The 15,440-nt window shown below is 36.6% G+C and overlaps 1 protein-coding gene across 2 annotated transcripts in view; it reads left to right on the top strand.

Moving 5' to 3' along the window:
- PPA2 (inorganic pyrophosphatase 2) overlaps positions 1–15,440 on the top strand; it is a 104,702-nt gene that overhangs the window by 17,273 nt on the left and 71,989 nt on the right. For both annotated transcript variants that reach the window (XM_003899048.5, XM_009207297.4), the window contains exons 2-5: positions 91–155; positions 3,205–3,249; positions 7,176–7,229; positions 9,711–9,830. In XM_003899048.5, coding sequence (XP_003899097.1) covers positions 91–155; positions 3,205–3,249; positions 7,176–7,229; positions 9,711–9,830 — 284 coding nt within the window. The remainder of the gene's footprint in view (positions 1–90; positions 156–3,204; positions 3,250–7,175; positions 7,230–9,710; positions 9,831–15,440) is intronic.

The following is a 15,440-nucleotide window of genomic DNA, read 5'->3' on the forward strand; positions in this document are numbered from 1 at the left end:
TTTAAAAGTAGATAAGGATATTTATTATTGCTGTACAGAACAATGTGTCTGTTGCTTTAATTCTGTTTTGTTTTGTTTGTTTCTTTGCAGAGGATGTAACTGGTCACTACATTTCCCCCTTTCATGATATTCCTCTGAAGGTGAACTCTAAAGAGGTATTGTTTTGACTTGTTTTGGGAATGAAAATGTGTGCTGCCAGTATCACCATAAGATGCTCTTTGGAAGCACCTTGAAAGGAAAAAGTGTTGGAAGTCAGGAGGACAAACAGGAGTTACTATAACAGGATCATAAGCCTCCGATATGAATTACAATTTGTATGAGAATAGGATTCTTCCATGAGGAATTGGGAGAATGGGGTGTTACTGGTCCATAAAACTTAGAATTCAGTAGGAAATAAAGATTTAAGGGTAGTAATTTAGGAAGTTAACAAGAGCTTTATTTATAATAATCAGCTAACGTTTGTGGATTATCTTTTATTTGCTAGCCACTGTGTGAACATAATGTTATTTAATTGTTATGAGTTGCTATTGTTCTTTCCAAGGACATTGAGGCTCAAGGCATTTTTATTGACTTGTCTAGATCTGGTAAATGCCAGAGCTAGTTTTGGAATTAGCATTTCTGACCACAAAGCTCATGCTCTTTAACCACTCTATGAAACAGGTGCTAGAGAAATAAAGCAGGGGTAAAAATGATGGTGTTTGAATAGCTATTCTCTTAGAACTGAAAATCACTTGACAGTTGTCAGGGTGTGAAAGATGCCAGGAGAACTGATGCTATCAAATCAAAATAATTGATTTGGGACCTCCAAATCGTTGGGGTATTTTGAGATCTCTCCTGATTAGTTGGTAAGATGGCATATTTGGTAGTATTCATGATCATCATTAAGTTGTAAGTTATTTCCTTAAAATCCAAGTAGTGAATTACCAAAATTTTTAAGGGGGTACAACTATTAAGGAAATAACCAGGACCACATTCCAGGTTGAAATTATATGGAACTGGTGAATGGGGTTGGGTTTTCTCGGATGTGGGGAGATCAATGTAGGGGTAGAAGCCAGTGAAGAAGTGAGGAGGCTGCTTCAGATGCAAGGGTTATCTGACCTTGGTGTTACCTCAGAGGCTGAATATTATGCATCGTAGTGAGGTTATGGGATGTGAAGTAGGATTCGTGTTGCTTCCCAGCTCTTCAGAATAAGGAACTGGCAGTAGAATAATATCGATAATTTATCAAGTGCTTGTGGTGCTTAGCCAGGCACTGTGTTCCCTGCTTGACATGCATTATCACAATCCTTCTGGCTCTACATTTATTACCCTTATTTTGTTAATGAGGCTAGGTACCTTGCCCATCATCATAAATCTTGTGTGTTTTGGAGGTGGGATTGGATTTAGGTGCTCTAACTCCAGAGTTTGTACTCCTCACTTCTCTTGTGTAATGCCTCCAGCTCATTACTTTTAAGTGTGCAACTCCAGGACAATAGAAGGAAACTAGAGGCAAAAGGAACTCTGTGTTACTGTGTGTGTCCGTGCGAGTGTGTGAGTGTGTGTGTATATGTGTTCCTGTGTTTTGTTTTGGCCACTGAACTTTCAAACCTAAATATCTCATGTCTCCCAACACTTCTCTTTGCTTTTGACCAAAAGTGCATGCATTCCCTTATTCATTAATTTATTCATTCAATCAATCAATAGTTATTGAAGGCTTATTATGAGCCAGGCACTGTTCTAGGCACTGTGGGAGTAGTAGTGAATAAGATAGATGTAGTTTCCACTCAGTTGGAGGAAACAACCATAAAACAAGTCAGTCAGATAATGTTAAGTGCTATAAAAATACAACAGGGAAATGAAAGATAAAATATGACTGGTGGGTAGTGTTGTCAGGGGTATGCTATAGCAAAATCTGTATACCTCATTATAACAACAATAATAATAAAGCCGTATTTTTGAGAATCGTGTAGTAGATAGAGGTGGAGGTGGAAAAGAGAGTAAGCTAGAAACATGTCAGTGAGAATAACATTTTGTCTAAGGAGGATAGGTTTTGGGAAATATGAAATTTGGAATTAGACAAAATTGATGATAGAGCTGGCAAATACAACAGGATATGCCAGTGAATTCTGGAGATATGGAAATGGGTACACACGGTGGTTGTATAAATAAGTTTCCCTAGATCTCAGCCAGTAATGATTAAAACTCTTGCTTTGTACTTTTGGACGTGATGTATTAAGAATAAAAATAATGGCTGGGTGCGGTGGCTCATGCCTGTAATCCCAGCACTTTGGGAGGCCGAGGCAGGCGGATCACGAGGTCAGGAGATCAGGCCATCCTGGCTAACACGGTGAAACCCTGTCTCTACTAAAAATACAAAAAAATTAGCTGGGCATGGTGGCGGGTGCCTGTAGTCCCAGCTACTGGGAGGCTGAGGCAGGAGAATGGCGTGAACCCGGGAGGCGGAGCTTGCAGTGAGCCAAGATCGCGGTCACTGTGCTCCAGCCTGGGCGACAGAGCGAGACTCCGTCTCAAAAAAGACACACACACACACACACACACACACACACACACACACACACACACAAATAATGCTTCAGAGCTGATTTGTAATAATGATATTCTGTTTGTTTTGTTTTCTTCATTAGTAGTCATTTTGATATATAAACGTTACACATACTAGTTGAGCATTTGTGAATGGCATAATTTTTCTTCCCAACCCACCACGAAGTCAGTTTTCATTTAAAAGTGCTTGGTTTAATGGGAAAAGAAAAAAAGTGCTTGGTGGAGGCGTAGTAATCACACCTTGGTAGAATTCACAGGCAGGAGGTGCAGCTGAGTACTTTCACGGCTTGTTAGTCATGCTCCCTGGAGCTTCATTTCAATAATGAAATGACTGTTTTAAGCGTAATCACTGGAAACTACCACTCTTTTCTTAAAGACTGAATAGAGCCTTTGCTTATTTTATAAAAACTGGGAAAATATACTTGAAAGAGATTTAGCTTTTCTGATCATTTATTTTATGAAACATTTCGATGCTCTATTCTGGGGATACAAATGCTCAGGGGAAAACGAAGTGGGCATTTGGTAGGTTCTCTGTTGACTCAGATTTCTGGACAGTCTTTGTGTAGAATGTCTATACAATAGTCATATTTTTATTGCTATGCAGTGCCACTGTATACTTTCATGAAATATTATAGTCATAAACACCGTCTTTTCTTTTTACAGGAAAATGGCATTCCTACGAAGAAAGCACGAAATGATGAATATGAGGTATATCCAAAGGTTTTTATTTTTGTGAATCACTTTTGTATTGTTTGTTAAATACCTTGATGATAGTTTGCTTTTGTAAAATGATTCTAAGGTTTTTACCCCTGCAAAGACTTTCATGTGCATTCTGGTGGTTTTCTTTAAGGCAGCTAGGGCCGCTATTGCCATTTAATTTTTTTTTTATTGTGGTGAAATATTCATAACAAAAGGTTTACCATTTTAACTTTTTAAAAGTACAATTTAGTCGCATTAAGTTATTTCACACTGTGTGGAATCCTCATCACTATCCATCTCCAGAACTTTTTCATCATCCCAAGCTGAAACTCTACACATTCAACAACTCCTCATTTCCTCTTTCCTCCCCAAAGGCCCTGGGAACCACTATTCTACTTTCTGTCTTATGAATTTGACTGTCCTGGCTATTTCGTTTCCACTTCATTTTACAACGGGAAAACCTGAGAGAATTAGCACAGGAACCCAGATTTTAGTAGTGAGTTAATGATCATGGAAGATGGTCTAATGTAAATGTACTTCATTATAAATGAAATATTTCACTTTAAACTATAAGAGAGAAGATGGTTTGAAGGGCTGTTTTAGGACCCAGGAACAATAATCTTTTGGGAGTAGAGGAGAAGAAAAACACTTATACCAACTATATGCTAAAATAAATATATTCTAAATATGTACATTCTAAATATATCTAGGTAAATATATGTGGCCGTCAAACCTTTAATAGTTCTTGACTTAGGACCAGAACATTTGATTGATATCTGTCATTCCATCTTCTGCTACAAGTGTCCTTTTATCCCTCTAATTCTGATGCCAGGCAGCTTTTCCTGCTGCCTTCCTGTCTTCTTTTACCTCTCCAGCTTCATTTCCATTTATGCTCTACCCCAACTGAAATTTACAGCTGCAGCATTTGAATCTACTTCCAAACATACCTGTGGGAGCCTTTAAATTCCTACAACCTTTGCCTGCTATCTATCTTCTATTTTTCTAAACTGGTGTGGTTCTTGAGCCATCTACACTGGAACCACTTAGAGTGCTTGTTAAAAATTCAGATTCCATGCCCCATCTCCTATATACTAAGTCATATTCTCTGCTTGATAGGGCCTGGTTCATCTAGGTATTTAACAAGTGTTCTAGGTGCATCCTAGACATGAAGTTTGAGAACCACTGCCCTAGATGTTGAGTGAACAAGGGTTTCTAGATCCCCAGGGACTTAGTGTATTAACCTGAAACGATTATTTCAGGTTAATGAAATACATTAGTGGGAAAAACATATTCTGAGCCCAGACATTCAAATTAAAATTTAATTCTTAGAACACAGTTTTTATGATAGAGACTGTCTGATTTGAGTTTATTTGAAATTTTCAGGATTAGAGAGGAAAGAAGAGTGATTTCTTCCTGTCTTTTCCCCATGTATATAAAATGTACTGACTGCTTTTTCATACATCTTATTAGTTTTTGTATTTTGACTTTTGCAACAAAATACAAGGAAAAAATGGAGAGAAAGAAAAGGACTGAAGGAGTAGTTCACGGTCCTTGCCACATACGCAACTTGCTGATTTGACTTGTGCTCCTTTTGTCTTTTTTATTTTCATGTCACATTTGGCAGACCATTGTTGGTTTATAATTAACGTTAATCTTAGGAAAACTAGGCTAGCATTGGCTTTAAAAAATTAATTACAGGACAAATGCATTTTAGCTGGAGAGAAGAAAGGCAGGTTGGAAATAAGCTCTTAGTGATTAGGAGCAAATGAAGAGGGAGAGTGTGGTTTGCAGGCTTAAAATTCGAACCTCATTTATTGTTCATTTGGCCTAATTCAAGTATCTGAGTAGTTTTGGTAGGTGTCATTGTGTAAAACGATTGTCACCAGCTTGGTCTTCTTGGTCACCTCTGAGTATTCATCTGCAAGCATTTGTTTTCCTATAACCAGGCTTTCAGGGATGAATAAATTATGTGAACATCTGCCATTTACTTCGGTTTTTCTTTTTTACAGCTACTTCAGACATATTTAAACAGGTGCAGGGGTATCTCATGAAAGAGCATAGAAAATGAAACATAACAGCAGAACTATGTGTAAGGTTGCTAAGATAGGTATGAGACATACTTCTAAGGAACAGTTATTGAGAATTTATTCTCAGCTTTGTTGTTTATCTCATTATGGGCTTGCAGCTTTGGCATTTGTAACCTTTAGTCTTATGTAGAAAAACAATATAAATCATCATTACTTTTATGGCCCAATATATATCTACATTTAATTGTGTAAATAGCATTCTTTGAAATAACAACATTCCATGTTACTCTAGAAAACCTCTGTGATACTGTTCAGCAATGCTTTAGTCCAGCTTTGGCTGCATATTAAAATTGCTTGGAAAGCCTATAAAAATAAGCAGTGCCCTAGCTCCACCCAGAGCAATTTAATTTAGATAGATGAGAGATGGGGCTCTGGGAAACTTTTTTTTTTTTTTAAATTGATTGAAGCTGGTGAGATGGTATTGATCGAAAATAAGTATGTTAAATCACTGCTTCTCAAACGATTTGGGATGAAGGACTAGTTTTTTGGCTGGTTTATTTCTAATTGGTTGTAAACTGATACTTTAAAAAAATACAATCAACATGAATCATTAGAAAAGTGTGGGCCTGGTGCGGTGGCTCACGCCTGTAATCCCAGCACTTTGGGAGGCTGAGGCGGGCAGATCATGAGATCAAGAGTTCGAGACCAGCCTGGCCAACATGGTGAAACCTTGTCTCTACTAAGAATACAAAAATTAGCTGGGTGTGCTGGCGGGCGCCTATAATCCCAGCTACTCAGAGGCTGAGGCTGGAGAATTGCTTGAACCCGGGAGGTGGAGGTTGCAGTGAGCTGAGATCGTGCTGCTGTACTCCAGCCTGGGTGACAGAGCAAGACTCCATCTTGAGAGGGAAAAAAAAAAGGAAAGTGTAATTCAGGTTCCAATTTTTTATTATTAGATTCAACAGGTATAAAAATTGCTCTTTTTAATTGCTACCAATGTTTGTAAATGAGCCAGTAACAATCAGTTTGCAGACTGACCCTGGTCCTTCTTGGCTACCCTTGGAGTACAGTGTTTTAAACCATCATTGTTTCCCTGATAAATTGTTAGTTACTAATGTCAAAATGTGTGCAAATCGTCTTTAACCTTAAGACTTTCTCTTTGTAAGGCAAACTGTAGGGAATTATTTTTACTTGTCATTGACCTAGGGTCTCCTTTGGTGTAAGCATTCTACAAAGTTCAGGAATTAAAAAGAAATAAAAAAGTGAAACCATAGTCAGTTCGTAACGTTAGGGAGTCTGAACTCACTAGATATGCAAACTAAGTCTAGAATATTTGGTGTAGCTCTTTGTGATCTCTGTAATAGCTGTACTTATGTCCTTAATTTTACGCTGTGATTGTAACTTGGATTTAATTATTGTTTTATCATTTTAAAATATATTTTGTGTCATAATTTTCTGTATATTGCCATTGGTCTTCATAACAACCTTGTGTGGTGAGTGGGACAGAGATTATCACACTTACTTTACAGATTGGAAAAGTGAGACTGAATCCTTACATGAGGGACTGGTTCTCTCACTTCTATTTTAGTTGGAAAATAAAAATTGAAACACATTTCTTGACTCCATTCTAATTTTGTCACTATACATCAAAGATATTCTCAGACTTGTAACCTCTGACACTGTGTATTAGTGCTCAAGTGACATGGTGGCCTAAATTTGGCTTTGTTTTAGACAACTCTAATTTCTAGAAAAAATTTAAGGCATAGGTAGATGTCTGATGGAGACTGTAAACATTTTTTTTTGTTGTTGTTGGGGAGAAGCATCTAAAGCATTCTTGTAAAGGAGGTAACGGAAAAAATAAAAGGTCAAATTTTTAATGTTCTCTCTTTGTTTTGTTTTTAACTGCAGAATCTGTTTAATATGATTGTAGAAATACCTCGGTGGACAAATGCTAAAATGGAGGTACCAATATACTTTATTAATATACAACCAAAATGATTATAATGATATAAAACTTTGTTGTAAGTTGTTTGGCATAATATTTTCAATTTGGGATAGTTGAGAAAAATAAAGCTAAGTGTATACTTTATGGTTTTTTAGAGAGTTTTTTTCTTTTTTTTCAATTTTGCCTCTCAGTTTGTTATATACATATTAATTTTCTTTTTTTCTCCTATGAAAATGGCAAATACTTTTAAAGGTTATTTAAGTAGATTCTGAGATATATTTGGTTCACAGATGCAACTGAAACTTTTCTTTGGGGCCGATGGCAATTTTAATTTCTTAGGACTCAATTCTCCTTTAGATTTTATTCTACCAGGAAATAAATCATTTCCTGGTTTACTCAATTTTTGACTATCACAGAGCATCTGCTGTTTTTCTGGTTAGCTTATTTTTTTTTTTTTTTTTTAATTTTTCTGGGAAATGAACCTATAAGAACTTCCCTTTTGCTTTTCAGAATTTTCTTGTGCTTTCTTCAGTTAGGTAAGCTTCCTTATAGTTCTAAATGAAATTTAATTTATGTTACTTGGTTTAGTTATATAAACCTTCTATAACTTTGGGTGTGATAGCAAATATTATTTTAAGTATTTTAATTAGGCATTATTATGTAGGTGTATATTTTTCAGAATTTATATTTGGAAGAGAATTGTCAGTACTATCATCAGGTCCTGGCAGTATTTTTTGTTAACACTTTAATAGGAAAAAGTAAAGATATTAGATTTTTTTTTGGTGTTGTTTCGTGTATAATCTTTCATCATTCTTGCTACTCTACCTCAGTTAGGTGTAGGATCCGAGGATCTGTGAGAATCTACCTAACTTAAGGAGTGTTTCTTCATTCAACATGGCTTATTTTTTTGTTTCCTATATAGCATACTTTTTAAAAATAGCAATATGAATATACTTGATAGAAAACTAACTTTGAGGCTGAGTGCAGTGGCTCACACCTGTAATCACAGCCCTTTGGGAAGCCGAGGTGGGCAGATCACTTGAGGCCAGGAGTTCGAGACTAGCCTGGCCAACATGACAAAACCCCGTCTCTACTAAATATACAAAAATTAGCTGGGCACAAATTTTTGCATGGTGATGCATGTCTGTAATCCTAGCTACTCAGGAGACTGAGTCACCAGATTAGCTTGAACCTGGGAGGCAGAGGTTGCAGTGAGCTGAGATCGCACCACTGGACTCCAGCCTGGGTGACAGAATGAAACTCTGTCTCAAAAAAAAAAAAAAAAAGAAGAAAACTAACTTTGAAATCAAATCAGTTGGTGAGAGTCTCCTTTTTGGTGATGTTTTAACTTTATATTGACAATTGATAATTGTATATGTTTATAGGGTACAAAGTGACATTATGACTTATGAATACAGTATGGAATAACTAAATCAAGCTAAATAATATATCTGTCACATTAAATACTTACCATTTTTTGTGGTGAGAACATTTGAAATTTACTCTTAGTACGTTATTAACTATACTTATCAAGTTGTATTGTTGTCGCAATAACAAAAAGTCTTATTCCTCCTGAGATTTTGTATCCTTTGATTATCATTTCCCTATTCCCCCTACCCTTAGCCTCTGTAACCATAATTCTACTCTCTGTTTTTATGAGTTCAATTTTTTAGATTCCACATATAGGTGAGAACATGAGATATTTGTCTTTCTGCGCCTGGCTTATTTCACTTGCCATAATGTTCTCCAGTTTCATCCATGTTGTCACAAATGACAGAATTTTCTGCTTTTTTTAAGGCCAAGTGCTATTTTATTATGTATAGGTACCACATTTTCTTTATCTATTCATCTGTTGATGGACACTTAGGTTGATTATATATTATTTCCAATTTTTTTGATGGAGTCTCTAGAGTTGTCTATATATAAGATCATATCATCAGCAAACAGTGACAGTTTCACTTCTTTCTTTCCTACTTTGGATGCCTTTTTTTGTTTTCTCTTGCCTAATTGCTCTGGCTAGGATGTCCAATAGTATGTTAAATAAAAGTGGCAAAAGTGGGCATCCTTTTCTTTTTCCCAATCTTAGAGGAAAGGCTTTCAGCATTTCACTATTGAATATATGGTAGGAATCTTTGAGTTAGCTTTATTATCATAATATTGATGGTAATAAAGCCTGTGATTAGTAACAAAAGGCAAGTTGATTAATCTTTATCTTCTTGCCATCTCAATCATTTTATTATTTGTGTTAGAAATAATGGAGTACATAAATAATAGAGTGACTAAATATATAATCTGGTGTTTCCTTTCCAAACAGTTTCTCATAGAGTGCTATAAATTAGTAGTAAGAGCTGGCTTAATTTCTTTTAAAGCACCTTTGATCATTAAGTTGGAATATGAATGTTTAGTCTGAAAATAGCAGATTTTTAAAAGTACTATTTGGATGTAGAATTAATTATTTCTTATCCCGTCTCCTTTTTTTCCTTCTGTGATTTGCTTAGATTGCCACCGAAGAGCCACTGAATCCCATTAAACAATATGTAAAGGATGGAAAGCTACGCTATGTGGCGAATATCTTCCCTTACAAGGGTTATATATGGAATTATGGTACCCTCCCTCAGGTAACATTTTTGTTACAATGGTAAAACGTTCCTGTCGTCTGAAAAAATTGCCTTATAAATCCTGTGAACTACTTGAATTTAAATTGGTTCTGAGGACACGTCATTTGGAGAGGTTTGTAAATTTGGAATTTATTAATGTGGATGGAGTTTTAGTATATCAATAAATTTTTGTTTGAAACCACATATATGTCTATACTCAAGTTCTTGGAGTCAGGCATATGGAACGTTCACATTTAACATTTTGAATACTTTTTTTTTTCTGGTCTTGGCTATTAAGTGTCAGTGAAAAACTTTTAAGCAAGGCTTTATCTACAGTCATTCCTTTGAACATGACAAGTTAGGCTTTTATATGCATTTGTATATGATAGCATGAATTTTATATTTTAAACTTTAACAGATGAATGTGTTAAATTATTAACTTTTTTCCTGGAACTCGTTGTAAATTGAATTGCACAACTTATATTATTTACTGTTATGAGTTAATAATTTTTAAGTAGAAAGCAGAGAAAATGAGCTAAATAATGATAAGGTAGCATTCCTATTGGAGAATAACAACAATTTGCTTTTCTTCCTTTCTTTACCTCTTTTGGTTTTCTCTCATGTCTCCTCATTCCCGGAAAGAGGTAACTCTTCCAGATTATTTAGTGAGTAAAACTCAGAATATGCTGAATCAAAATTCTAGGTTTTGGGGACACAGAGAACCATCTGCCTTTATGTTTATAAAAACCGTAGACCATCTGTCTGGAAATTTAATTTTTATATTTTTATTTATTTTATTATTTTGCATGAAATTTCAAGATGGTATTGGGGAAATATCAGAGAAGAGAGGTCTTGTTTTATCCAACATGAATAAGCAACTTGCCTGTGTAGAATAAACATTCACAGGAAAATTTTAAAAAAATTGTTTTCTAAAGAGTCAGGCTGTCTCTGATTCAGTTAGACCACCCACATGGATACATTCTTGGTTAAAATGGGCACTTCTAAAGTGATGTGCTAAGAATGAGAATGCCTGTGGAAACCATGAAAGCAGGTTTCCTAACTCTCCAGGTACCTCAATAGATATGCCGTTTGACCCAATGGCAAAAGGTTGCGAAAGTTCTATGAAGCTTAGGGGATGCAGCCTGTAGGAAATGTATGGATGAGGGGAATGCTGAAGAAGCCAGTGAATTAGAGACCGACAGAAACAGAGAAGTAAGTAGAGGAGCTAGAGAATAAACTATAGTGCATGTATTTATTTCTTTAAACATTTATTAAGCATTTATGTGCCAGGCAGGATATTAGGTGTTGGGAATATAAAAGACAGATGAGATATAGATGTAACATCAAGGCCTCATAATAAGTGACTGGAAAATGTCGGTTTGGGAGTGAGGTTGTCACTTTCTAGTGATGTGACCTTGGGAAAGATACTTTTCCTCATTTTCTTCATCTGTAAAATGAGAACATAAAATATCTGCTTCTTATCTTTGTGTTGAGATTCAATGAGTTACTGCATTCGAATAGTGTGTAACATGTAGTAATCAATTATTATAATTAAGACTGGTACTTTTATTATCGTATGATTCTTTCCCTAAAGTTATTTGTAGTCTGATTGGGGCAATCAACAACTAAACTGCTGGTTATGATGTGGTATAATAGGCACTACTAATTCATCTACTAATTTAAAATTATGAAAAAAATAAGAAAACAAACCTGTTGACAGGAAGGAGAGAAGGGGAGGAATGGAGGTAAATGCAAAAGAAACTTCTCTAGTTTTCTGTTTAAAGTCTTGCCAAACTTCTGTACTCCTCTGGATGTGTTTGAATTTCAAGATGTTATGCAGTGGTATTAATCTGGCAGGTATGGTAGTTCTTAATTTATTAATAGAAATTAATAAAACAGAATTAGACTGTGGTAGTCCCTTAATTCAGTATTCACCCTGCATTCACCATTGCCTACCTAAGTTTCATACTCCATCCAACATCCAAATTGATATTTTTTAAAACACAAATTTGCAGATGCTTTTCTTGTACAAGAATGCTTTAATGGTCTCCTGTCGCTTAAAAGATAAAATACAAAATTCTTAACATTGCTACTCAACCCTGCATGATCTGGCTTCTGCTTAGTTCTCTATCCTCATTTTGCAGCATTCCGCCTTTCTCACTTCTATCCACTACAAAGTCTTCTTCAGTGTTTTTAACTTACCTCATTGTGTCCACACCAGGCCTTCACCAAACTGTTCATTCATTCCGTACATATTTATTAAAGGCCTGTGTATTTGCAAGGTGTTCTTATAAGTACTGCAGGTAAAACAGTGATAAAAAGTGACATATATTTTTCTGGAACTTTTATTTTAGTCAGATAAACAGACAATAAACAAAATAAACCCCAAGTAAAATCTCAGGTGGTGGTAAGTGTGTCAAAATTTAAGCAGGGAATGGGGCTAGGGAATGTTAGGATTGTTGCAATTTAGACAGGGAGACAATCTCAGTGAGAAGGTGTTATTTGAAGAAAGACCTAAAGGAAGTGAAGGAACAAGTAGTGTGGACATGTAGAGGAAGAACAGTCCAACAAGAAACAGCAAGTATAAAGGTCCTGAGGTGGAAATAGGCCTAGCATTTGTGAGTATCAAAAAGGAAATCAATGTGTCTAGAATGGAAGTGAAAGAAAGGAAATAGACCTGCATTTTCTCTGCCGTTTTCAGCTAGAGATCTGTACTATTTTTTTAAACCTGACTGATCTTAGAGAGAGAGAGAGAGTGTGTGTGTGTGTGTGTGTGCACGTGTGTGTGTGTGAAGTCTTCAGGGAAAGAATACACCATAAATTGCATATAAGTTAGTTATTTATCAAAGAAACTAAATTGAATGATGTTTTTAAGAATGCTGAAATCATGCCAGTTGGGAATGATTTATGGGAAGGGGTAGCTCTACCTAATTTTTTTTTTTTTTTTCTTGATTGTTGATGTTCAGACGTGACCCTGTTAAAATGAAAGCCAGCCCCGGTCCCATTTACCTTTTAAATCTCATCTTCAACTCTCCTTCTGCCTTCTGCTTCACTTCCACACTGGCACTCTGGTGCTTGACGCACACTCCTGTCTCAGGCCCTGACCTTCACTGTGTCCTCTCCCTGGAACACTCCTTTCCAGGTATGCACATGGCTTCCTTAAATTGCCCTTAAGTCATCTTCTTTATGGTATCTGCCAACCATCCTTTAAAACTTTTAACCCTACTCCCATTCCCCGTCTCATACTTTTTTTTCCCCTTTTCCATAACAACTACCAATTTGTAACCTGCTGTATAATTTATTTATTATGTTTATTGTTAATTTCTCCCAGCTAGAATGCAGACTTCACGAGGGCAGGGATTCTGTCTGTTTTGTGCCTGCCATGGAGTAGGTGATCAATAACTATGAAATGAATGAATTAATGCATCGTGTATGTGTGTCACATTTGTTTCATAGGCTTGTGTGGGTACTTTTGCTGTTCTGTGATTTGTCTTGTAGCAGCAAGAAACTTGTTCAGAGCAGTTACGAAGCCAACTGTGTGGTTGGAAGAACATTTAAGCAGCAGAATACTGTTAAGTAGTAGTCTATCCACTTAGCTTGTGATTCATCAGTATGCCGTCATTATTCAGACCTTGAGCTGTCTAGACTGTTAACCTGAATAGCATCTCCCACACTCCTAATAATGCCTTCCTCAAAATTGGAGCTTGCCTGGGCAAAAATTCATCTTTGTCTTCCTACCATTTTATTCCTATTGCCCACATATAATGGGTTATTTCAGTGTTACATCTCATTGAGTGAATATTTAGAATACCTGTCTGGCAAATATTAAAAGACTAGATTCAGTTTAAATTCAAAATTTCTTCAGTCTTAATCTAGTATTGATATGTTTACTTTGTGCTTAATTATAAATTTGGTTCATTGACCTCCCCAATCAAATATATAGTACCACTTACTAGCTTTATAACCTGAGACAAATGACTAAATCTCTCTAGGCCTGTTTGTTTATGTGGATGATCATATTACCTACCCCACAAGGGTATTGTGAGTATTGAATGAGTTGATCAGAGGTGTTTGGCCCCGTAGTGAGTTCTTAATAATATTAACTCAATGATGATGACACTTGTGCTACTGATGTTAGCTGCTAGTAGTAAAAACACTGGTAGAGGCTTTTGCTCCAAATTGAAGCTGGGAAAGCATAGATAATGACTTATCCCTGTAATTTCAGTTCTTTGGGAGGCCAAGATGGGAGGATCAGTTGAGGCCAGGAGTTTAAGTTTGCAGTGAGCTATGGTCAGACCACTGCTCTTCAGCCTAGGTGGCAGAGTGAAACCCTCTCTTAAAAAAAAAAAAAAGGCGAAGGTAGTGGGAAAGTCAGAGGTCTTTCTTCCTTTGACTTGTGATAGGAATGCTGGTTAATCAGGAAGATATTCTTAAGAACCACCTGTATATATGGCTTTGTATGATTCAGGGATTTTTTAAGAGACCTAAGGACCAGGGCATGGTGACTACAAATGTATTCACCAATACTTATAGATCGTAAGGTAATAATCACAAACACCTGCATGAAAATGAGAAGATTTGTTTTAGGGTATAACAATAATATGTGTATTCTGATGTATTCATTTTTATAGCTTTATAAACATCTTTTCTATAATACTGTTTTCCTGTTGATAGGTTGTGTGTAGCTTTCTGTTTTGTCTTTCTTGGGTCCATGCTAAAGTTTGTCTGTATAGATAGTATGTATAGTTATATACCTGTTAGTCAAATTATGAGTTGTGTAACTATTTTACTTTACTAAATATTTCCAGATTGTTTATAAAAGAAGTTGTGACAGGCCGAGCGTGGTGGCTCACACCTGTAATCCCAGCACTTTGGGAGGCTGAGGTGGGCAGATCAGGAGGTCAGGAGATAGAGACCATCCTGGCTAACACGGTGAAACCCCTTCTCTACTAAAAATACAAAAAATTAGCCGGGCCTGGTGGCAGGCGCCTGTGGTCCCAGCTACTCGGGAGGCTGAGGCAGGAGAATGGCCTGAACCCTGGAGTTGGAGCTTGCAGTGAGCCGAGATCGAGCCACTGCACACCAGCCTGGGTGACAAGGCGAGACTCAATCTCAAAAAAAAAAAAAAAAAAAATGGGGGCCGGGCGCAGTGGCTCACGCCTATAATCCCAGCACTTTGGGAGGCCGAGGCAGTCGGATCACAGGGTCAGGAGATCGAGACCATCCTGGCTAACACGGTGAAACCCCGTCTCTACTAAAAATACAAAAAATTATCTGGGCGAGGTGGCGGGCGCCTGTAGTCCCAGCTACTCAGGAGGCTGAGGCAGGAGAATGGCGTGAACCCGGGAGGCAGAGCTTGTAGTGAGCCGAGATTGTGCCACTGCACTCCAGCCTGGGCAACAGAGTGAGACTCCGTCTCAAAACAAACAAACAAAAAAGAAGTTGTGACAATTTATACTCCTGCCAGTAGTATATAGGGTTCCAGATAATGTACATCCTTACTAATATTTTAGATTATAAGATTTTTAGGTTTTTGAAATAGTATCTTATTGTGATTTTAGCATTTCTCTGATCAGACTAGGTATCTTTTCATAAATTTATAAGTCATTCATGTTTCCCCTTCTTTTAATT

This window comes from Papio anubis, chromosome 3, assembly GCF_008728515.1.
Source record: "Papio anubis isolate 15944 chromosome 3, Panubis1.0, whole genome shotgun sequence".
In the NCBI taxonomy this organism is placed as follows: Eukaryota; Metazoa; Chordata; class Mammalia; order Primates; family Cercopithecidae; genus Papio; species Papio anubis.